This window comes from Ictidomys tridecemlineatus, chromosome 10, assembly GCF_052094955.1.
Source record: "Ictidomys tridecemlineatus isolate mIctTri1 chromosome 10, mIctTri1.hap1, whole genome shotgun sequence".
Taxonomy (NCBI): domain Eukaryota; kingdom Metazoa; phylum Chordata; class Mammalia; order Rodentia; family Sciuridae; genus Ictidomys; species Ictidomys tridecemlineatus.
In genome coordinates, this window is record NC_135486.1 from 52,712,967 (window position 1) to 52,739,286 (window position 26,320).

Consider the following 26,320-nt stretch of genomic DNA (forward strand, 5'->3'; position numbering starts at 1 on the left):
GCTGGTTCTGTAGGAATGTAGGATGCTGAAGTTAAGGGGTCATGGAAGCTTCTATTGAGATTTCAAAGAAGCTCTAGAGGGTAGGCAAAGTATAGGAGGGCCAGAATTCCTACGGGGCTGCCCCTTGAGAGGGTGATGCATGAAGCTGTGAAGGTGAAGCCAAAACTGGAAGAGAGGCCCAAGGAATTAAGAAATTATAGTAATGTGGACAGTGTACCAAGAAAAGTTACTGGCTGCAGAGAGAGCCAGGCTAAAAGAGAGGCCATGTGGGTTGCAACAGGCAAAGTCTAAAGGGAGGAACTACCCAACTCCTTTGAAGAGCACAACTCTCCACTATGTCCTAGATGATGTACATGGAGTTGTGGGACTTGTTTGCATAGCTTGGTTTCATTGGTTCCATCCCTTCTTTCTATGACCCTCTTCTTCTCTTTTGAAATGGAACAATCATTATGTGCCATTGTGTACTGGATATATGTAACTTGTTTTGGATAGAGTTCACAGCCAAGAGTCTGCCTTGAGTACTCAGATAAGACTTTGGACTTGAACTTTTGGGCAACGCTGAAACTGTTAATATTATGGGGACACATTGCATTGTGAGATGGACATGGGCTTTTGGGGGCCAGCAGCACAATGTTATGGTTTAGATGTGATGTGTCCCCTAAAAGATACTATTGTAATGCAGGGATACTCAGAGGTGAAATGACTGGGTTATGAGAGCTGCAGCCTAATCAGAACATCCTACTTTGAACGAACTGAGTAACTATAAGCAGCTGGTAAGGAAGTGGGTCACTGGGGACATGCCCTGGAAGGGTTCATCTTCTCTGCAGCCCTTCAGCCTCTTTTTACTCTGCTTCCAGGCCTGGCTGACTTGAAGTAAGCAGAGTTCCTCCACCCTACCCCCGCCTTACCTGATGTACTAATGTTCTGCCTCGCTTTGGGCCCAGAGCAATGGAATCAGCCCACCATGGAATAATACTCTGAAACTGTGAGCCAAAATAAACTTTCCCAGATATTTTGGTCACAGTAATGCAAAGCTGACTAAAACAATTGCTAGCTCTAAGGGCAATAAATAAGATTCAATTAATTGCAATTATATTTTCAATAATTAGTAAATGGAATTTAATAAACCATTATAATTAAAATAACATCAAGAATATCACACATCCAGGAATAAATATGCAGAAATATGCAGAAATACTCTATATGGACTGAAAATTTATTGAAATTTATAAAGCCCTAAATAATTGGAGGAATATACCATATCCATGGATTAGCTGCCTCAATATTAAGATTTTAATTATCTGCAAACTGATTTCAAATTTCAATGCAAAACAAATTCAAATTTGAGCAGGAGTGCATGGTGGGGAGATTATAAATGAGTAGAAATTGAAAAACTGATTCAAAATAATATGAAAATACAATGGAAGGAGAGATGGGCTGGTGGGGGAAGAAGTCAGGTCATATGTACTATCAGATATCAAAAGTTCCTATAAACTAATTTAGAACAGTTTAGCACAAGGAAGCACAATCAGACCAAAGAAGAGTCCAGAAAATTAATCATATTTACATTAACATATGAAATATCTTAGAAAACACCTGATATAGAAATATTTCATTTAAAACTTATATTTTCCAATCAACCACATCAATTACAACAGCAAATAATATTTCAGTTAAATTATCTCACAACTGTATTAAACACCTTCTAAAACAATTAGCAAACATTCTATAAAATCTTCATCTCTTACCTCCCCAAAAGCTCCTCGACCAATCACCTTTAATATTTCAAAGTCTTCTCTATGTAATCGCATTTGTTTCACTTTAGAAGTAAATGGTTTAGCTGAAACAAAAGAGCAACATCAATTACTTTCTTAGAAATGTGATGCAAATTACATATGCAATAGATATGAGTATTACTTATACAATAAAAATTCAAATTATGATTAAGAATTAAGCCAAAATAGCCCAGCACAGTGCATGCCTATAATCCCAGTGGCTCAGGAGACTGAGGCAAGAGGATCACAAGTTCAAAACCAGCCTCAGCAACTTAGTAAGGCTCTGAGAACTCAGCAAGAGCCTGTCTCTAAATAAAATATAAAGAAGGACTGTGGATGTATCTCAGTGGTTAAGTGCCCCTGAGTTCAATCCCTGGTACAAAAAAAAAGCAAAAGTATGTAAAATCGCATCAAATACACAGCCCTCCAAATAACCTGACACTCAAATTATAAGCATATAAACTATGCCTCTGCCTCATTACTGACACTAAACTACTGCTATTTTATAACCCAGTTTGGTTCTTAGAGAATACTTTTACATATACATCTTCCTCTAAGCAATATTCTACTTATCTAAAAGACCAGAAATCTAGATATTTTAATCCTATGAACATAACTGCAAAACAGCAAAGAAAAACTACTTAAGACTTCAACTCACTCCAGTCAGAAGAATGGCAATTGTCAGGAATACAAATAATAATAAATGCTGGTGAGAATGTAGGGGAAAAGGTGCACTCAGACGTTGTTGGTGGGACTGAAAATGAGTATAATCGCTTTGGAAAGTAGTGGGGAGATGCCTCAAAAAACTAGGAATGGTCTCAATGGAGTATTGATTTTATTACCTCATATATTCTAGAATGCCACATGTTCTGCTGGGGATAAAACTGTGCAATAAATGTCAAGTCTCTGTTTAAAAAACAAAAAAATAGGAATGGAACCATCATATGACCCAGCTATCCCACTCCTTGGTCTTTATCCAAAAGAATTAAAATCGGCATACTATAGCAATACAGCCACACAATCCACAATAGCTAAATTATGAAATCAATTGAGGTACATGAAAATATATGAATGGATTAAGAAAATGGTATTTGCCAATAAATTGATGGAAATGGAGAAAACCATGTAGCCAGACTCAAGAAATCAAGGGTCAAATGTTTTCTCTCATATGTGGACATTAAAGCAAAATTAAGGAAAAAAGGCAGTCAGGGAGGGGATCTGATACAATAAAGATATAGAGAAGACAGTGGAGAAGAAGAGAGGGAGGGAGAAAGGGATGGGGGGAGAGACAAGGAACAAATCTAACAGAATCATGTTATATACAAATATAAATGGCCAAAAAAAGAATATCTCATTTACGCATATGGAAAAAGTATCAATCAAATATAATAAAAAGGGTGTGAAAGAAAGATCAGTAGAATAGAGGAGAAAGAAAAAGGGGAAGGAGTAGGGGAGGAAAGGGAAGGAGAAATGGGGATTGAAAATAAATTCCTTGTGTGTATAATTATGTCAAAAGGAACCCAGATGCTATGTACAAATACAATGCTCTATTTAAAAAAAAAAAAAAGACAAGGTAAAGAAACTTTAAAATTTCCTTTTGGTAAGCATATGATTGTCAGCTGGGCAAAGTGGTGCACCCCTGTGATCCCAGCAACTCAGGAGGGTGAGGCAGGAGCATGACAAGTTCAAAGTCAGCCTTAGAAACTTAGCAAGGCCCTGCCTCTAACTATCAAAAAAGAGCTGGGGATTGGCTCAGTGGTTAAGTGCCCCAGGTTCTATCCCCAGTCACAACAACAACAAAAAAAGAATATGATTGTCAAAATAATGTGTTAGCAACAAAGGATGACAGTCTTTCAAAATAAAAATGAATAATATCTTGCCCTGAAGTAATAGCATATACCCTAAAAGCATAAAGCAAATGAATACTATAAGATCATGAATAATTAAGATTAAAGAAAATAAGGATTACCAGTTACACAAATTTTATGGGAGCCTACAGTAGTAACATAAATTAAGTACCCCTGAAATTTTTTTCCCCTGGAACCTGTTAGAATACAAATCTCAGCTCCTTGTATTTATCGTATTCCTTTGACATGGCAAAACTATTCTATTTCCAGGCATTCAAAAATAGGTTGCTTACATCACAAATTTCTTCTCAATATTCAATGTTTACTAATCACTGACTATTCCCTACATGCCAAGCATTTTACAGGATGCTGGAGATACAAAAATGACTAAAACGGGCCTCATGTTTGGGTAAATAAATTATCCAGTAAGTGTGATTCCATATAAAACTTTCAGTGTGGTTGAACACAAATTGCTGGTAAATAAAAACGTTTATCACCTTACAAGAAATCACAGAAATGCAAATTAACTTAACAGGGATATTCAATTATTTATCAACCAAATATGCCAAAAATTTAAAAATCTGAAACAACCATATGTCAGCAAAAATGTGAATAACAAGTACTATCATACATAACAGATGGAACTATTGACTATAATCTTATATAGAGATTTGGGGGGCTTTTATTTATTCATGGGGGACATCTTTTAACATGGCCTATTTCTTAAGTAGACTTTAGAAGCTGAACCCTTTTTTTATATTTAGAGATAACCCTTATTTGGATATAATGTGTTTTTTTAAATATACAGCTGAAACTGCTTTGATTTTATTTAGTAATTTCACATCTGTGTTTATAAACATAGTTTGTCTACAATTATCTTTTTTCTGTACTGCCTTCATCTGGTTGGCACCAATGATATGTACAAACCTTTCTTTCCTATTTGCTGAAACAGTATCATTCTAGGTTGCCAAAGGATGTCAATGTGAAAATAAAACTGTAAAACCTTTAGAAGACTACAGTTAACTATTACTTTAAGGTCTAATAAACTTGTAATAGTGAAAACATCTAGCATAGATGTCTTTTAGGTGGACTTTTGATAATTGATTTTTTCACATTATTGTCCATGTTTTCTATTTCTACACTCAACAATTAGATTAATTATATTTTCTATATAATGCATGCATGTATACATCAAAATTCAAATTTATATGAATAAGGTGATTAATAATAATCTTTTGTTTTGGAGTTTGAGTTTTGTTTGTTTTTGTTTTGGTATTTTTCTTTTTTATTGGAGATTAAATCCAGGGATGCTTTACTACTAAATTACATCCCCCAGTAATTTTTTTCAATATTTTTTGTAGTTGTAGGTGGACACAATACCTTTATTTTTATTTATTTATTTTTATATGATGCTGAGGATCAAACCCAGTGCCTTGCTCATGCTAGGCGAGTGCTCTACTGCTGAGCCACAATCCCAGTCCTTTTTATTTTGAGACAGGACTGGCTAAATTGTCACAGCTGATCTTGATGCTCCTGCCTCAACTTCCACAGTCACTGGAATTACAGTTGTGTATCCCTGGCTTTTAAAGCCAGGATAGGTTTGGTATGTATTTAGTAACTATTTACATGGCTCTGTTTTCCTTGTTTTTAATTACCAGTATTATGAAAATCTGCATATGTTATAATCTTTTTTGCAAATATATACTTACATTTGTTGATTCTTTCTAAATTTGTGGGGGTTTTTTCTCTTTAAGAAAATTCTTACCTGAATTTATATAAAACATCAGAAAAAGAAAGTAGAGACTAACACCATCCCCTACCACCGACATAAATAAATAAATAAATACTAAGCCATTTTGATACTAGACAAAAAGAGACATTACAGCAAACAGTTATCAGTAGGAGAGAGATAAAAGGAGACCATATATATGATTTTTTAAAGTGTTCAACTAACCAGGACATGAGTCTAAACATGTATGTAACTAATAATATGATCTCGAATTACAGAAAGCCAAAATTTAGAAGACACAAATTCACATTTCTAGAAAGTTTTTCTCTCAGTAATCAATACTTTAAAAAAAAAGGTAATATAATTGAACAATATACATATATAACACTCAGTACCTAAGAGTTGAAGAATATATTTTCTAACACACATTGAAACTACAGATTTTGATAACATTTCAAGTCATAAAATCCAAAGTATTGGGAACATAAAAACCAAATGTACATGTACAGAGTAATGGATCAAAGGTAGATTAGAAGAAAAGCCCCAAAACTTTGAAATTCAAATGATAAAAATAATAAGATAATTAGAAAAAGATAACTACCCCATATTTTTAAAAAAATAGTATTTATCAATATTTCCAGGATATAGCCTAAAACAGTACACACACACACACAAAAAAATAGAGCCTCCAATATTTACACTGGGAAAGAAAGAGCTAGAAATTAAAGTGTTAAACATACAACATAAAACACTAAGCCTAGCAAAGTGGTATACACCTGTATGTCCATCATACTTAAGAGGCTTAAGTGGGAGGATCACTAAGTGGGAGGATATACAAAACCAGCATGGGCAACAAAAATGCAATCCCATATTTCTTTCTTTTTCTTTCTCTCCCCACCCTCCAAAACCATTAGACAAAGAGAATTCAAAGTAGAAAGAGAAAGCAAAAGCATTAGGGAATAAAATTATTTAATTTGAAAATAAACATAATAGGGTTGGGATTGTGGCTCGGTGGTAGAGTGTTTGCCTTGCACGTGTGAGGTACTAGGTTTGATCCTCAGCACCACCTAAAAATAAATAAATAAAATAAAGATATTATGTCCACGTACAACTAAAAAAAATTTAAAATAAACACATAACAGAAGGGATTAACGAGGCCTTGAAAAGACTAATAAAACCAAAGAAAGAAAAAATAAAAAACAAATCTGAGAATGAGAAATTAAGACAAAACTACAACACTACTAAGCAAAGAGCATTAACAATCTAATCCAATAAATTTGAAAACACAGAAGTAAAAAAATTACAATAAGGAACAACCCATTTTTAAAAAATCTGAGTTGCCATAAGTCAAATCAATACTTTTAAACCTTCTACAAAGAAAACACCAATCTTGAACAGCTTTCCAAGTTCAAATAAGAAAACACACACACACACACACACACACACACACACACACACACCCATTAACACACATGCTGAAGGCACTGAAGTAATGACAAACATGTATCATTCCAGGATCATAATATCTACAATTTATCCTTAGATGGTTCAGCAAAAATATGTGTGCATGTATATTATTTGGAGAGAACAAACAGTAGCACAAATGTGGCCAAAAACTAAAAATAGGTAAATCTAGAAGACTATTTGAGAGCTCATTATACTTACAAATTCTAATACTGTAATTTTGACAATAAAAGTTTTAAAACAGATTTCTAGACTAAAAAACAAAAGAGTAAATAAAATCATCACCATTAGCGGATCAATCAAAATGAAAGGAAATGTATATTACAGGCCACTGATATGTGCCTGTAATCCCAGCAGTTTGGGAGGGTGAGGAGGAGGACTGCAAGTTCAAAGTCATCCTCAGTAACAGCGAAGCACTAAGCAACTCAGTGAGACCCTGTCTCTAAATAAAATTACAAAATAGTGCTAAGGATGTGGCTCAATGGTAATCTCTGAGTTCAATCCCTGATACCACTCCCCCAACCAAAAAATAAAAGATTTTTCTATCAAGGTTAAACCTGTATTCTGAGTTTCCTAATAGGTATCAAAAATGTGTGTGTGCTGTAATCTAAACCAGGTAGTTGAAATGTAGCCATTTTGAGTCTCCCATCCCAATATATCTCCCTTTGTCCTTAATCTTCCAATCATAATTCCAATAGTGTAATAGGTGATCCAATCCTAACTATAGCCCTTCCCCTCACCTTCCTCAATTTTAAAATGGTCAATCAAGTAGACTGTAACCCCGAACTCCTCCAATCAGAGCAAGGGGCAGTGCTGCATTACAGATTGCCAAAATTTGGGGGGAGCATGCTCTTCTGCACAAGTAAACTTGATGAGTAACTTTTGAGTATGTGTCTGCTTTCGTGCAGTACTCCAATATTTCTAACATGAGGAATAAGAAATGTGTTACAGCCAACAATACCTCAATTCAAACTTACTGCTCCTACCCTTACAAAACATACTCAGTGGGGAAAGTTGCTCCCCTAAAATCAAGAAGATAAAGATTCCTCCTTCAGCCACTTCTATTCTACTGTAAATTCTAGCCAATAACAAACAGGCATGGGATGAGCATTCAAAATGGAAAGGAGAAATAAAGTATTCTGCGTTCACATACATATGAATGCATTTGCATGAAATGGGTAAATCTACAAAGAAGAAAGGAGGCTAAGTGGCTGAGAAAATGGAGTAATGTGAAGCAACTACTAATAAATATGACGATTTCCTTGAGATATGATAAAAATGTTTAAAATTGAATTGTGTTGATGGATGCGTAACAACATGAATATACTAAGAATGTTAATTTAAATTGTATACTTTAAAGGTGTGAATTATATGGGATGCAAATTATAAATCAATAAAACTGCTTTAAATATTAATTGTATTTCTACATATTTGCAATAAACAATTAGAAAAGGATATTTTTTAAAATTCCATTTGCAATAGCATCCAGAACAATAAAGTACTTAGGAAAAAAATTTAACAACAAAGTTGAAAGACTTTCATTTACAAAATATTGCTTAAAAATTTTAAAGACCTAAATAAATGGAAAGACATCCCATATTCTGGATTGGAAGAGTTAGTACTGTTAAGATGACAATGCCACCCAAAGCAATCTACAAGCCGAATGAAACCCCTATCAAAATTGCAATAGTATTTTTAATAGAAAAACTTATTCTAAAATCAAATGGAATTTCCACATACTCTGATTAGCCAAAACAATCTTGAAAGAGAACAAAGTTAGAAATCTCATACTCGTGATTTCAAAATTTGCTACAAAGCTGTAGTAATTAAAACAACATGGTACTGACATAAACACAGACTTACATATCAACAGATTAAATAAGAGAATCCAGAAATACATCTTCACATATGTGGTTAGTTGATATCAAAAAGGGTGCCAAGATTAGTAATGAGCAGGGGACAATAAGCAAATTGTGCTGGGGAAACTGGCTATCTGCATGCAGAGGGATGAATTGAATCCTTACCTATGCCACATACAAAAATTATTTTTGAAATGGATCAAAGATCTAAACTTAAAAGCTTAATCTATAAAACTCTTAGAAGAAAACCAAGAGGAAAATTTGTATGACATCGGGTAGATATAACAGATTTTGTGGATCTGATAAAAAATGGACACTAAAAAGTGTCCATTCTGCAGACTTTTTTTTATCTGGACCTCTGATTTAGCTTTTGGAAGAACTAAATTATGATTAATGATAACTTTGTGATCCTGTGATAGAGTAGAAATCAAAGCTCTGTTGTTTGTTTTTTTGTTGTTGTTGTTTTTTGGGTTTTTTTGGTACCAGGGATTGCACCCAGAGATGCTTTACCACTGAACCACATCCACAGGCCTTTAAAAAATTTTAATTAATATTATCAAAATGACCATACTACCAAAAGCACTATACAGATTTAATTCAATTCCAATCAAAATCCCAATGGCATTCCTCATAGAAATAGAAAAAGCAATCATGAAATTCATCTGGAAAAATAAGAGACCCAGAATAGCTAAAGCAATCCTTAGCAGGAAGAGTGAAGAGGGTGGTATCGCTATACCAGACCTTAAACTATACTGCAGAGCACTAGTAACAAAAACAGCATGGTATTGGCACCAAAACAGGCTGGCAGACCAATGGTACAGAGTAGAGGACACAGAGACTAACCCAAAAAATTACAATTATATTAGACAAAGGTTCCAAAAACATGCACTGGAAAAAAGATAGCATCTTCAACAAATGGTGCTGGGAAAACTGGAAAATTGCAACAAAATGAAATTAAACCCCTATCTCTCACCATGCACGAAACTTAAATCAAAATGGATCAAGGACCTAGAAATTAATCCAGAGACTCTGCAACTACCAGAAGAAAGAGTCGGCCCCAATCTTCATCATGTGAGATTAGGCCCCAACTTCCTTAATAAGACTCCTATAGCGCAAGAATTAAAACCAAGAATCAATAAATGGGATGGAATGAAACTAAAAAGTTTCTTCTCAGCAAAAGAAGCAATCTGTGAGGTGAACAGAGAGCCTACATCCTGGGAGCAAATTTTTACCCCTCACACATCAGAGCACTAATCTCTAGGGTATATAAAGAACTCAAAAAGCTAAACACCAAAAAACCATATAACCCAATCCCATCTTACAAAAAATAAATGGGTATATATTTAAAAGTGGAGATTAATTAGCTATCAATAAGTAGCACAGACAGGATTCAAAGTTAGACCCGTCGGGATTCAAAAATCTTTCCAATATAATAAGTTGCCTGTTTATTCCCTAAAACTTTGAAATAAACATTCAGATGCTAAAATTAAAAGATTTAAACATGAAATAATTCTAAGAAAAAAAGACTACTTTGAAAATAAGAGTTCTGATCCCCTTTGACATTATTTAATTAATGCATAAATAAATGAATAATTCTACAAGAAAAAGAATTTAAAGTTATAATATGAAATTCCAAGGACACCTTGCAAGATTATACATTCTTTACTCTCTAAAGCCCAAGATTCAAAGACAGAGTATCCTTCAGTGTTACCCTCTGGCTTCCCTCTCCCTCAACTACTGGCTAGATGGCCACTGGTGATGGTTACCATGGTTTCAGAAAGAAACTTAGAGTAAATATCCAATGGAAAAGCAGAGTGGGAATGGGAAGGAGGAGGCACATGTGAGAATAAAAGGAACAAAGACAGAATCTTAAGAAGTAAGGTAAGAAGCATAAGAAAGTGCAGGAGAAAGAGATTTTAACCTTCATCCAATATTCTTCCTCCCTTTCCTCTCAAATTCCTCCATTGATGAGTTTCCATTCCATCATTCTTTATCCCCCTTATCCTTTCTATTACATGTCTCTCCACTATGGGCGCTAATGCTAATCTGCGGTAGACTAACATGAGAATCAAGGACCAGTGCTAGGGCCAGGAAAGATAATAATCTATCCATAAGGAAAACAACCAGTGAGCAAAGGGAAAAGTGTAGTTACTAAAGTCACATTAATACTGTTACTAATTATTATCAGGTTCCATGTCTATATTTTGCAACCAATATACATGGTATTCTTTTAAAATAATCTAAAGTAAAGGGTTATGAAATATCACAATTACACACTACTTATACAAAGAATAAAATTACAAGTGGTATATTTCTAAGATAATTGGCAAGGACAGATACTTGAGGGTAAAAGCTGAGTCTTGTTCACTTTTCAGCAGAAGTATCTTTCAGAATGAATTTTTTTTAATATTTTGATAATAATTTGAGTTATTACTGAACAAAAATCCAAAACAGTCCATAATATGTATATGGATTTGGCAACATCATAAGCAGAGGTAACAGGGATCCATACAGAGTCATGCAACAAACACAGAAATGCCAAATAAAACTGCATATCATGTTCCCTTTGTCTTAACTAACAACCCCAGATTTTGAGTGGTAGCAGTTTGTTTTGCCCCAGCAAGTGAATTATAATTGGTATATGTAAATCATGTCAATCAAGTTCCTCTTTTCCATTGTTTATTCAGGCAAATGTGTGAAACTTGTTTTATATGATTTGGACCAAAGATATAAAAAGGGCCTATGGGATCCTGGGAAAGGTTTTCTCCCTCATGAGTAAGAAAAACAGAAGGCCTTTTCCCCAAACACTCCATTTTTTTTACTTAAGCTGTTACTATGATGTTTTTGACCTACACAAATACATTACTTTTCAGTGATAAACAACACAACTCTAGGATCTGGGGTAGTAGCTCAGAGGCAGAGCATTTGCCTCGCATGCATGAGGCCCTGGGTTTGATCCTCAGCACCACATAAGAATAAATAAATAAACAAAGATATTGTGTCCATCTACAACTAAAAAGAATTATTCAAAAAAATTTAAAAAAAAAACAGAACTCCAAAAGTTATTCCTCCTTTCTATCTGTAACTTTGTATCCATTGACCAACCTCCCAATAAACTTCCCTTCTCTGTACTCTCTTCAGCCTCTTACCAGTCACACTATCCACAGAACACTAGAACTTATCCTTATATAACTTTGAAACCTTTAGCAATTCATTCCTCTATCCTTCTATCCCTCTACCCTTTCTAGCTTCTGGTGACCACTATTCTATTTATTTCTAGATCATCAACTTTTTTAGCTTCCGTGTACATGAGAATATGTAGTATTTGTCTGTGCCTAGCTTATTTGACTTAACATGACGTCTGTTCCATCCATGTTGCCATAAATGACACATATCATTCTTGAGTATGGCTAAATAAAAGTCTACTGTGTTGTTGTTTGTTAAACAACAGAGTAGACTTTTATTCAGCCATACTCAAGAATGATATGAAACTCTAGGCAGAGCAATTAGACAAATGAAAGAAAGTAGAGGGATATGAAAGAAATTAAAGGGATATGAATAAGAAAAGAAAAACTCAAACTATCATTATTTGCTGATGACATTATTCTATACTTAGAGGATCCAAAAAACTCCAAGAGAAAACTTCTAGAATTAATAAATGAATTCAGCAAAGTAGCATAAAATACCCATAACTCAAGTGGATTTCTATTCATCCTTGATGAATCCTCTGAAAAGAGAAATTAGGAAAACTATCCCATTCACAACTGCCTCAAAATAAATAAATAAATAAATAAATAAAATACTTGGGAATCAACTTAACAAAAGAGATGAACGACTCCTACAATGAAAACTACAGAACACTAAAGAAAGAAATTGAAGAAGATCTTAGAGGATGGAAAGATCTCCCATGCTCTTGGATAGGCAAAAATAATATTGTCAAAATGGCCATGTTACCCAAAGCACTATAGATATTCAATGACAATCCAATTAAAATCCCAATGTCTTTCTCTTCATAGAAATAGAAAAGGCAATCATGAAATTCATTTGGAAAAATAAGAGACCCAGAATAGCCAAAACAATCCTTAGCAAAAAGAGTGAGCAGGAGGCATAACAATACCAGACCTTAAACTACATTATAAAACTATAGTAACAAAAACAGCATTGGCACAAAAATAGACATGTAAGGGCTGGGATTGTGGCTCAGTGGCAGAGCTCTTGCCTCACACAAATGAGGCACTGGGTTCAATCCTCAGCACCACATTTTAAAAATAAATAAATAAATAAAGTAATTGTGTCCATCTACAACTAAAAAAAAATAGACATGTAGACCAATGGTACAGAATAGAAGACACCAGACAAACCCACATAAATACATTTATCTCAAACTATCAAAGCAATCCAAAATATACATTGGAAAAAAGATAACCTCTTCAACAAATGGTGCTAGGAGAACTGGAAATCCATACTCAATGATATGAAAGGAAACCCCTCTCTCGCCATGTACAAAACTCAACTCGAAGTAGATCAAAGACCTAGGAATTAGACCAGAGACCCCAGCGCCTAAGAGAGAAAAAAGTAGGCCCAAATTTCCATCGTGTCAGATTAGGCCTGACTTCCTTAACAAGACTCCTAAAGTGCAAGAAATAAAATCAAGAATTAATAAATGGGATAGAGTCAAACTAAAAAGCTTCTTCTCAGCAAAAGAAACAATCAATAAGGTGAGGAAAGAGCCTACATTTTGGAAGCAAATTTTTGCCACACGCATGTCAGATAGAGCACTGATTAATGCTCCAGGATATATAAAGAACTCCAAAAACTTAACATCAAAACAATAAACAACCCAATCAATAAATGGGCTAAGAAGCTGAACAGACACCTCTCAGAAGAAGATACACAATCAATCAACAAATATATGAAAAAATGTTCAACATCTCTAGTAATTAGAGAAATATAGTATGACTACACATATGGTGTGATGAAACATATACAACCAGAGAAATGAAAAGTTGTGATGCAAATGTGTACAATGAATCAAAACGAATTCTGCTATCATATATACCTAATTAAAATAATTTTTTTTAAAAAAGTCTACTATGTACACTGAATTTTCTTTATCCAGTCATCCATCAATGACACCTAGGTTGATTATACTAAGTACTGTGAATATTACTACAGGGCACATTGGAGTGTATATATCTCTTTACATACTGATTTCATTTCCTTTGGATTTATACACCCAATAGTAGGACTGCTGATTCATATTGTAGTTCTCTATTGAGATTTTTTTAGGAACTCCACACTATTTTCCATAATGGCTATTCTAATTTAAATTCACACCAACAACTTTCTCTGCATCCCACCAACATTTGTTAAAAAAAAAAAAAATTTACTCAGGGGCACTGAACCACTGAGCAACATCCGCAGCCCTATTTTGTATTTTATTTAGAGACAGGGTCTCACTGAGTTGCTTAGCATATCGCTGTTGCTAAAGCTGCCTTTGAACTCGGGAACCACCTGTCTCAGCCTCCTGAGCCAGTGGGATTACAGGCGTGCACCACCGTGCCCTACAAATTTTTTCTTTTTAAAAAAAAAAATATTTATTTTTCAGTTGTACACAATACCTTTATTTTGCTTATTTATTTTTATGTGGTGTTGAGGATCGAACCCAGGGCCTTGCGCATGCCAGGCAAGCGCTCTACCACTGAGCTACCACCCTAGCCCTACAAATTTTTTCTTTTTGATAACAACAATTATAACTGAGCTGAGATTTTTTCTCACTGTGACTTTGATTTGCATTTCCATGATAATTATGATGTTAAATATTTTTTCATGTAGCTGCTGTCAACTTATGTATTTTCTTTTGAGCAAATCATTTTTTTTAATTTATTTTTATGTGGTACTGAGGATCAAACCCAGTACCACATAAAAATAAATTAAAAACCCTTGGTTTTAATCAGGTTATTCATAGCATTTTTTGTTTGGTGATTGAGTTATTTAATATATCTGGATATCAGTCCCTTATCAGATGAACAGTGTGCAAATATTTTCTCATATTCTGCTGGCTGTCTCTTCACTCTGTTGATCGTTTCTTTTGCTGCACAGAAACTTCTTAGTTTGATAAAATCCCATTTTTCTTTTGTTGCCTGTGCTTTTGGAGTCTTATCCCAAAAAAATCTGAGCACATAACAATACCTGTTTCCTTATGTTTCCTTCTAGTAGTTTCATTGTTTTAGGTCTTACATTTAGGTAATTTTGAGTTGACTTTGTAAATGGCAATAGTCATCTAGTGTCATTTTTCTGCATACAGGTATAGTTTTCCCAGCATAATTTATTTAAGAGACTGTTCTGATTCAATGTATGTTTTTGGTACCTTTGTCAAAATCACTAGTTGTTAGTATATGGATTTATTCCTGGGTTTATGCTGCTCCATTGATCTATGTGTCTGGTTTTAGCCAGTACCATGCTGTTTGAGTTATGATAGCTCTGTAATCATTGTGTTAGAAGTCAGATATTACGATATTTCCAGATTTATTCTTTTTGTTCAGGATTACTTTGGCTACTCAAAATATTTTGTGGTTCCAAATGAGCATTAAGATTGTTTTCTTCTTTTTCCATGAAGAATGTCATTCCATGAAAATAGCACTGAATCTTACTTTGGGTAGTTTGGACATTTTTAAATATTAACTTTTCCAATCCATGAACATGGGATGTCTTCCAATTTGTGTGTGTGTGTATGTGTGTGTGTACATGCATGCACACACAAGTTCTTCAATTTCTTTCAATAGTGTTTAATGATTTTTCATTACAGACAGTTTTCAATTCCTTCATTAAGTTTGCTCCCAAGAATTTTATTTTATTTTAACAATTGTGAAAAGGATTGCTTTACTGATTTCTTTTTCAGCAAGTTCACTATTAGTACATAAAAATACTACTGACTTTCATATGTTGATTGTGAATCCTGCAACTTTATTTAACTCACCAGTTCTAACAGTTTTTGGTAAACTCTGTTTTTCTAATGGTAAAATCATTCATCTACAGACAAAGATATTGAACTTCTTCCTTTCCAATTTGGATGCCCTTTATTTCTCTCTCTTGCTTAGATTTCCAGTACTGCGTTGAATGAGAGTGGTCAAAGTGAACATCCTTGTCCTGATCCAGATCTTGAAGAGTATACTTTCAAACTTTTCCCCATTCAGTATGACAGCAGTGGGTTTGTCATACACAATTGTTTTAGTCAGATTTTTCAACACTGTGACCAAACTCCCAACAAGAACAACTGAGAGGAGGAAAAATTTATTTGGGGATCCTAGACTGAAAGGTCTCAGTCAAAAGATGGCCAACTCCATTGCTCTGGGCCCAAGGTGAAGCAGGACATGATAGAGGAAGGGCCCAGTGGAGGAAAGTTGTTCCCCTCATGGCAGGATCAAGAAGCAGAGAGAGGGGGGTGGGGTGAGAGACCACAGGGAATACGCCCACCTTCCAGGCACACCCTCTGTGACCTTCCTCCAGTTACATCCAACCTGCCTACAGTTACCACCCAGTTATTCAAATTGGGATGGACTGATTATGTTACAGCTCTCACAATCCAATCATTCTACCTCTGAACATTCCAGCATTAACACAGGAGCTTCTGGGGGGACACCTCTTACCAAATCATAATAACAACTTTTATTGGGTTGAGGCACATTCTTTCTACATCTAATTTGTTTATAATTTTTATCATTAAGGGATTTTGAATTTTATTAAATACTTTTTTACATGTATTGAGATGATCATATGATTTCATCCTTCTTTCTGTTGATGTGATTTATTATATTTATTGATTAGCACAAGTTGAACCATATCCTTGCACATGTGGATTAAATCCATTGGCCATGGTGCATAATAATTTTTAAGTGCTTTTGGAATTTGTTTGCTAGTATATTGTTGAGAATTTTACATGTTCATCAGACACACTGGTATATAATTTTTTTTGTTACTCCTTTGTCTGATATTGGTATCAGGCTAATACTGAACTCATACAATGAGTGAGGACATGTTTCTTCCCTTTTCATTTTTTAGAACAGTTTGAGAAGAATTAGTGTTTATTCTTTAAAAGTTCAATAAAGCCAGGCTCAATAATGTATGTCTATAATCCAAGTAGCTCAGAAGGCTTAGGCAGGAGGATGGCAAGTTCAAGGCCAGCCAAGACCTTGTCTCAGTAGTAGAGCACCCTGGGTTCAATCCCCAGTACAAAAAAAAAAAAAATCTTAATAAAACTTAGCAGTGAAGCCATCAGTCATGTGCTTTTCTTTGTTGGGAGACTCCCCCCACCCTCCTACTACTAGAAGTCAAACCCAGGGGTGCTTTACCCCAGCTATATCCCTACCCCTTTTATTTTGAGACAGAGTCTCACTAAATTGCTGATTCTATCCTTGAATCTGCAATTCTTCTGCCTCCACTTCCTTGAGTTGCTGGGACTATAGGTGTGCACCACCATGCCCTTTGGCAGACTTTTTTTATTATTATTGATTCAATCTGGTTATTCATTACTGGTCTGTTCAAGTTCTCTATTTCATCATGTTCAATTTTGATAGGCTATTTGTGTCCAGAAATTAATCTATTTAAGTTTCCCAATGTATTGGTATATAGTTGTTATTTAATTTTATTCCCTAATTATTTTTTTCTGTAATATCAGTTGTAAATGTCCCTTCTGTCTATTTATTTGGGACTTTCTCTTTTTCTTCATTCATTTAAATGTTTGTTGATTTTCTTATATCAAAAAAATCAATTTTTCATTTCATTGATTTTTTATAACTTTATTTTATTTATTTATTTATTTTATGTGGTGCTGAGGATGAAACCCAGTGCCTCACCTGTGCTAGGCAAGCACTCTACAACCCCAGCCCTTTTTTAATATTTACTTTTTAGTTGTAGTTATTTTTATGTGGTGCTGAGGGTCAAACCCAGGGCTAGGCGAGCCCCCCACCGCTGAGCCACAACCCCAGCCCCTTCATTGATTTTTCATTTATTTCTATTATGATCTTTGTTATTTCTGACCTTCTTTTGTTTTTGCCTTTCTAGTTATTGAGTTGCATCATTCAGTTACTTGCTTTAAATCTTTCTATCTTTTTGATGGAGGCACTTACTGCTAGAAACACCCCTCTTAGTACTACCTCTTTTACTGTATCACATAAGTTTCCACGTGTTCTGTTTCCATTTTCATTTGTTTTGAGAATTTTTTTGTTAATTTTTCTTTTGCCTTCTTTGTTGACTCACTGGTTATTCAGGAGCATGTTGGTTTAATATCCATGTATCTGTACAATTTCAAAAGTTCTTCTTGTTGATTTCTAGTTTTATTGTATTGTCAGAGGAGATTCATGATATGATTTTGATTTTTTTTAATTTGTTGAGACTTGTTTTGTGGCCTAACATTGGATGAAATGTTGTATAAATGTCTCTGAGGTCTATTTCATATTTTATGTATAGTATAACTTCAATGTTTCTTTGTGGATTTTTTATGTGACTGAAGAAAATATTTAAAACACAGACGTTTTCAAAAATAAAAGTATGGATCTATTCTACCAAATATCAAATCTAATAAATTATATTAAATAAAAGAGTAGCATACAAATATTGGAACTGGCAAACTTTTGTCTATGAAAGCTACAGTAAACATTTTAGGCTTTGTGAGCTGTACTGATGCTGTGACAACTACTCAACCCAACCACTGCATCACAAAAGCAAATAAAAACAATACATAAACAAATGAACCAACAGAACAATGAAACAGAAATCAACTTTTAAATAGGTCAGTCAATAGACAACAATTTAGTGTAAAAATGGTATTTTAAATCAGTGGGCCAAAGATGGAATGCTTTAAGAAAAAAACTGATCCATAAAATTCACCCAGTTTGATTTTTTCTTTCAAAATATAGTCTGAGTTCAACAACTTGTGACTTACTACCCTGCTTCAAACCTGGTCTGAACTATCATCATCTACTACAATAGCCTCTGACCTGATCTTCCTGTTTCTATCCCTTCCCACTACAGTCTGTTCTCAACACAGCAGTTTGTGTCCCAGTGATACTTTTAAAATGCTAGATTAGATTCAGTTCACTTCTCTGCTGAAACCCTGCTGAGAATGGTTCCCTAATTTTATTCAAGGTAAAAGTCAAAGTCCTTAAAATGGCTTAGAAAGGCCCAAATCTGCCCCACTCCTGCCTCAGATCTACTTTCTAACATCATCTTCTACTAGTCTTGCTCATTCTTGCTCTTTCCTTTTGCTTCTCTCCAGCCCTTCTAGCCTCCCTGCTATCTCTTGAACATACCAAGCAACTATTGCCTGAGAGCCTTTGAATTACTCTTTTCTATCTCTGGATAATCCCCCCTCTCCCCATAGCTACAGGACTGTGCTTTTTAAATCTTTGTTCAAATGTTAGTGAGGTGTGCCTTGATCACTATATTTAATATTGCAACCCACTCCCCCAATCCCCATCCCTCCATCCTTGTATGTAAAGAAGCAGGAAAACATGAACATATCTGAGGAGAAACATCAACCAGTTCTGATCCAGAACTGACAAGTGATGCTGGAATTAGCACACATGGATACTGAAAATTATTATACTGTATTCAAGATGTTCAAAAAGCTAAGTAAATACATGGAAGTTGTAAAAAAGTTTCAAGTTCCTTCTAAACTTGTACAACATCTGAGATGAAAAATATACTGGATAGGGAAAATGGCAGATTAGACACTGCAGAAGATCAATGAACTTGAAGACATAGGAAACAGCAGCTACCTAAAATGAAAGAGAAAAAAAAAATTCACCCAGTTTAAAAAGTAATACCATAATTAAAGAAGCAATTTTGGGTGGGGGGGCATACTGGGGATTGAACCCAGGAGCACTTAACCACTGAACTGCATCCCTAACCCTTTTTTAATTTTATTGAGAGACAGAACCTCACTAAATTGCTGAGGCTAGCTCTGAACTCACAATCCTCCTGCCTCAGCCTCTGGAGCCACTGGGATTATAGGCATGCATCACTATGCCCAGCAAAAGAAGCAATTTTTTTAAACCCTTAGTACTATTAGGAAAAAATAACAGAATATACTAAGGTGAAGACTTTCTTAGCAGCTAGACCAAAAGCCATACAAGAAAAAAATTCATATATATAAAAAATTAAATCTTAGTTGGATATGAAGGTGCATACCTATAATCCCAATGACTTAGGAGGCCAAAGCAAGAGAATTTCATGCTTGAGGCCAGCCTCCGCAACTTAGTGTGACCTGTCTCAAAATAAAAAATAAAAAGGACTGGAGGAGCTGGAGTTGTGGCTCAGTGTTGTGGCTTGGCTGGTATATATGAGCCCCTGGATTCAAAACTCAGCACCACATATAAATAAGTAAATTAATTAATTTATTAAAGATCCATTGAAAACTTAAAAAAAAAAAAACAACAGGGATGCTGGGGATGTACCTCAATAGTAAAGAGCCCCTGGGTTCAATCCCTAGTATTAAAAAAAAAAAAAAAACTTAAGTCTTTGGAAAAGATAACCTGAATAAAGTTTTAAAAAAAACTTGAATAATATATTTGCAACATATTATTTAGATACCAAAAAGTACTACACAGATCATATGATTGTTAAATTAATAACAAAATGACTAATATTAGCAAAATGGGTTTTGGCATTTAAAATAATACAAAAAAAATCTAAGCCTTGGAAGTAAATCAGATAATTATATATTATAGTAACAAATAGCAATTATTGACCATAGGATAGGAAAAAAAAGACAGATAATATCCCACTCCTGGGAAACAAAAATAATCATATGCCACTGAGTTTAAACTGGTATCTATTTGCAGGGAAAGAAATATTACAGTAAGCCATTAATGCAAAAAAATAAAAAATAAAAAGCAGTGAAGAAAAAAAACTTGTATACACTTATTATACATACACATAAGTCAATGTCTAGAGGACTTAAAAGAATATAAATAAGGGGGTGGGGTTATAGCTCATGTGAGGCACTGGGTTCTATCCTCAGCACGACATAAAAATAAATAAAATAAAGAAAGAAAAGATATTGTGTTCATTTTAAAAAAAAAAAAAAGGAATACAAATCAATTGACCAAAGAGACAAAGTTTACTACTGTGAACAACAATGTAAATCCAGAATAGGAAAGGAGAAAATTCCACTTTTAATACTGAAAGCAGAAATCACATGGTTAAAAATGCAGAATGTAGGATTGTCAGACCTGGGTTCAAGTATAAGTACTCATACTATTTATTTATCTCTTCTAAATCTCACTTGAAAAATGGCAATAATAACATAACCTGAATCAATAAGTTATCTGGGTTTTCTTTAAATTCAATAATAACTGTAAGTAACAAAATATGCCATTTTAACCTAAGTTAGGTGTACATGAGCAGCATTAATTACACATAATTACATTCATAATATTGTGCAAAGCCACCGTTTCCAAAATATTAACACCCTAAACAGAAACTCTATTAAGCAATAACTCCCCAACTATACACTAGTAAATTCACCAAAAAAAAGTCTCCATTATTCACTTAACTCTGCATTTATTCATCTCTTATATTAAGTACCTATTTGGCACCAGCCACCATCCTAGAAATAAGAAATATTTTGAGTAGTTACCTAGTAAACCTTCCCATTAAATCAACTTAATCTCATTATCCTCTTTTTTCACCTATCTTGCTCTCAGTGCTATTAATAATATCTAAATCAACAACACAGCTCTTACAAATGGAAAAAAGAACATTATAATAGGCAATAGGGCAATATATAAAATAATTATTAAAATAAATATAAATTAATTTTAAAATACATATTTAAAGTCATAAATCAAGTGTATCAAGGAATTAAAAAGATCTGACTTCAGAGTCAGAAAACCCGAGTTAAAAATCTGGCTCTGTCATTGATCAGCTATATAATCTCAGATAAATTACTTCACCTAATTCATATTCTCTCTCTCTCCCTCTCTTTTTTTTTTTTTTTTTGGATGGTACTGGGGATTGAATTCAGGGGCACTCAGCCAGAGCCACATCCCCAGCCCTACTTTGTATTTTATTCAGAAACAGGGTCACACTGAGTTGCCTAGCACCTCACCATTGCTGAGCCTGGTTTTGAACTTGCAATCCTCCTGTCTCCGTCTCCCAAGCCTCTAAGATTATAGGCATGCACCACCTCATCTGGCTTCAGTTTCTTTATGTAGACTAAATTCTTTACTAACTCAACGGTTACCAGTAAGGTATTTTATAAGCAGATGAGATGAAAACTTCAAATAAGACCTGGCTTTAGATGACTGATAAAAATGGGGAGAGGTATAACTTACAATTTAAAGAATGATGACCAGGGGAAACTTCAGAGGAATGTCTTTGCCTACTAATTGTTTTAGATGTGAGACTGAGACAGGTAGCACACATGTATCTGTCCGTGGTCCTGAACTTTCATTAGAAGTTAAGGTAAATAGTTCTAATTCTGGAATAATTATGATACTTCTTCAAAGTCTCCTGGGAATTTTGAAACAGGCAAGCACTAATGAAAAAAAATGGAAGAAACAAGGAATAAGACCTAAGTCACCCAACCATTTTGGAACAGCTTAGCCACTAAGAAATGGCCAATGAGGGGCGGGGGGCAGGAGTGCTACAATAAGGAGAAAAAAAAGGGAAAGGAGAAAGATCTCCCCAATTCTGTGAATTTTTAAAAATTTTTTTTGCAGTTGTAGATGGACAGAATTCCTTTACTTTATTTTTATGTGGCACTAAGTATCAAACCCAGTGCCTCACACATGCAAGGCAAGTGCTCTGCCACTGAGCTACAGCCCCAGAACCCCCAATTTTGTGAATTTGTAAGAAAAAAAAATCTTACAGAAAGACTATGGAATTATATATATTTGGGTCTACAGCAATTCTATAGTATGCAGCACTTGAAATGGCTGATAAAAGTCAACAATATATCGTTCACAGAGTTGGGCAGGGTGAAATATAAGGAATAAGGGAGAGCACATTCCCAGTGACCATATCTCTACTATTACTCTCCTCATCTCCCATACTTTGCAATAGTTATAATCCAAAAGTAGACACTTGACCCAAGAGATCCCAATCAGATTCTCTTTCTCCACTTCAAAGAGACTAGGAGTAAGAGAGGATCTTTCAGGGGTGCATAAAAGATAGTGATTAACTTTACATTAAACATATATTTCAACTGAATGACATCTAAAGGAAGAGAAATAAAGTGTACATCCAAACAAGCAGAGTGGAAAAGTGAATCTGGAAAATGTACTGAATTAATCCAAAAGACAGTGAGAACATAAGGAAAAATAAATATAAAAAATGTTTTTAAGTGGTAGAAATAGCATCCAAATAAATCTGTATTTATAATTAATTAAATGGTCTATACATGCCAATTAAAATACAAAGACTTTACACTGAGAGGCAAAAATCCAGTTATATGCTATATCCAAAAAACATTGAAATTCACAGATAAAGAAAGAATAAAATGATGGAAAAAGATAAACCAGGCAAGTAATAAGCAAACAAAGATACATTATTTATACTAATAAGCAGATACAACAGAAAACTTATGGCAAAATATCTCACTACAAATGATGACTCTCCTTGGGATAAAAGGTACAATTCACCAGGAATAATAATTCTACACTTTATGCACCTAACTGATCTAGACTCAAAATATATAATGGTCCAAAACTATAAGGCCTCCATAGAAAACTGAGCAAATCTTACATCAAAATAGGTAATTTTAATATCATTTCTCAGTAACCAATAAGCAGAGCAGACAAAAATTTTAACACCCTAATAAGCTGGATCTTGTAGACACCATTACAATATGACAACTATATAATAAACATTATTTTGAAAACCAAACAGAATATTCATAATTATTAAGCAAATAATAAGAGTAATGTAAGTTAGAAAATCTTAAACTACTGACAACTCACAGGTCAAAAAGAAAACACATAAAATAGAATAATAACAAAAAGACAACACAGCAAAATGTATGAGATGGGTGAGAAATATGCCTTATTTTATAAAGTAGGAGATGGATATTGTGAAAAAAGAAAATCAACAAATTTCAGGGAACTCTCAAACAGATGGAATTAAAGAAGAAAACTTGGAGATCCATTTCCTTAAACTCTGTACCCACATTTCCCTGGGGAATCATGCACCATAGGTTCAGATATCCTCTTTGAAAACTACTATACCAGATTATCTCCTGACCTTTAGTAGACATTTTAAAATTGAAATTGCCACTTTATGTTTCAATCTCATTTTAACTGACTCTCATATACAAATGAATGATTATACCTTAAAAACAGACTCCATGCTGGAGGCTTTGTTTCTTAATAATATGCAGTATGTGAGAAATATTATTTTGACTGGAAGGGGATAATTTTCTTGGCCTGCTCCTTTTTTCCTAAACATAAGCTTGCCTGCCAAGAGTCTCCAATACAGCAACCCAGGAAGTCAGAACTGCCTCTCATGGACTGTGCCTCTGAGGATCCCTGGGACAGAGTTGCTGTTACTCGTGGCCAAGACTCCTTCAGCAGCTATGCCTGCTCCACAGCCCAAATACCATGCAGATCTACTGCCTCTCTTCCTACCACATTCTCCCAAATTCCAGTCCTCCATCTCTGAGAACACCATGGCCTGTGTAAGTCTGGAGAATACTGAGATGTACTAGAATCCAGGCCAAACCAATTTATGAAAGTCATTCCACTGCCCTATCAAACACCTTTTCATTAAATTTTTTTCCTAATTGGCCACTCTGGTTTTATCCAGAACTAGGCAGAAGTGGGTAGGTTCCAAGTTCTAGCCTTCAGTTTTCCTTTTTGACCTACTCTCACTCTAGCCATGTCGGAGAACTTCAAGACTCTTCAGGGATCACTAGCCCAGTTCTCCAACTTGTAGTAATAGAGGCAGTCAGCCAATCAAAAACTGCCAGCCTTACCTCAATCCTTACAATTCCAGGAAAGGAGTTTTCTCTTGGATCTCACAGTTCAGTAGACATGAGGTCTCAGGGACCCTAGAAGCAGCCCAGAGACCCCAGGCTTGCCTATCACCAGCTGTTGAGTCTCCTGTGGCTGGTCCCCACACTGCACTGGTTGGTAATGGTGGCCCAGAGTACCAGACAGCAATTATGTCTCTGAACACCCCAAACCCACCACACAGAGTTAGAACTTCTACAAATGCTCCAGTCTGGACAGCTGAGTTTAAGGACAAAGCCTTAAGGGAAGGCAAAAGGGTGAAATGAAGAGTGCCCAGAGACTCATGAGACCTGAACTTCTGCTCTGGCCCTGCCAGGAACTCATAAATAATCCTGGGAAGTACAGGTTTCTTTAAAAAGTAGGAAAGATAAACAACCCACCTGCTTCTGGGTAAAACTAGACCAGTCTGTGAAAAAGTTTTAATAATTGAAAAGGAAAAAAAATTAAAAGTGAATGAGTAAATAATGCCAAAAAGGCAATGTTATTACTGTAAAAGGAAAAATAATTAAAAGTGAATGAGTAAATAATGCCAAAAAGGCAATATTATTACAGATTATTTGGGGCTGGGGCTGGGGCTCAGTGGTAGAGCGCTTGCCTAGCATGTGTGAGGCACTGGGTTCGATTCTCAGCACCACATAAAAATAAAAGGCCACCAACAACTAATAAAATATCTTTTAAAAAAAAAACAGATTATCTGAAAATTACTATTTTTATGGCTCCTATTCAAAACTGTTAAAATGTGATTTTTATTACTTCCTAGAAGTTTAAATTAAAATTAAACAATCAGTTGTTTATATAATACTTTAAAATGTCTGTATAGCAAATAGCAGAATCACTTCCAGTGGTTACTATTATGTTAGGGTCTGTAAACAAGTCAAGATGGCGCCTGGCATTTTGCCAGAGGGAGTGGTTTGTGAAGTAACGCCAGTGAGCCATTAAGTGTGGAGATTCCTTATTGGTTGACTGCTGTATCTATTTATGTTAATTAAGATAAGCTGTGTGTAATGTATATATACCCCTCTTGTCCTACAATAAACAGCTCCCACTCCTGCTATATCAATCAATGTACACAAGTTGCTCGTCACCCCCCCCCTGCAGCACTATTATACATGTGCAATGTGAGACTTCTGATGGCAGTTAAGCAAAAAAAAAAAGTCAGTGAAATTTCTGTAGCACATACTGCAGTATCTTAATCTGTTACTATAACAAAATACCTGAGGCAGGTTATTTTATAAAGAAAATGTTTATTTTGGCTCGCATTTCTGGAGGTGAAAGGCTTGAATGCCTCATCTGTTGATGGTAGGAAATGCAGAGCATTATATGATAAGAAAGGAGCACACATGTGTATGTCTTTGTCTTTCTGGTCTCTCTTCCTCTTCTAATAAGGTCACCAGGAATCAGGCACTAGCTGCAGTTATCTAAAATCTTTCTAACATATCAGTTATTTTTTAAATCCAGATAACAAAAAAATTTAAAGTAGTAATACTGTTTGCTTAGAAACAAAAATATAACCAGAAAGGCATAACTCTACATCACTTTTTACTAGTAATCAAACAAAAAAAATAGTGTAGGATTCCACTCACATGAGGTGTACTTAAGAGTAGCTAAATTGACAAGTAGAAAGTAGAACAGTGGT

General features: G+C 34.7%; 1 protein-coding gene across 21 annotated transcripts in view; it reads right to left on the minus strand.

Moving 5' to 3' along the window:
• The window catches only part of Cdc42bpa (CDC42 binding protein kinase alpha), a 311,232-nt gene that overhangs the window by 254,563 nt on the left and 30,349 nt on the right, over positions 1-26,320 (minus strand). For all 21 annotated transcript variants that reach the window (XM_040277554.2, XM_040277548.2, XM_040277549.2 and 18 more), the window contains one exon: positions 1,749-1,840. In XM_040277554.2, coding sequence (XP_040133488.1) covers positions 1,749-1,840 — 92 coding nt within the window. Of the gene's footprint in view, positions 1-1,748; positions 1,841-26,320 lie in introns of those variants that run through there.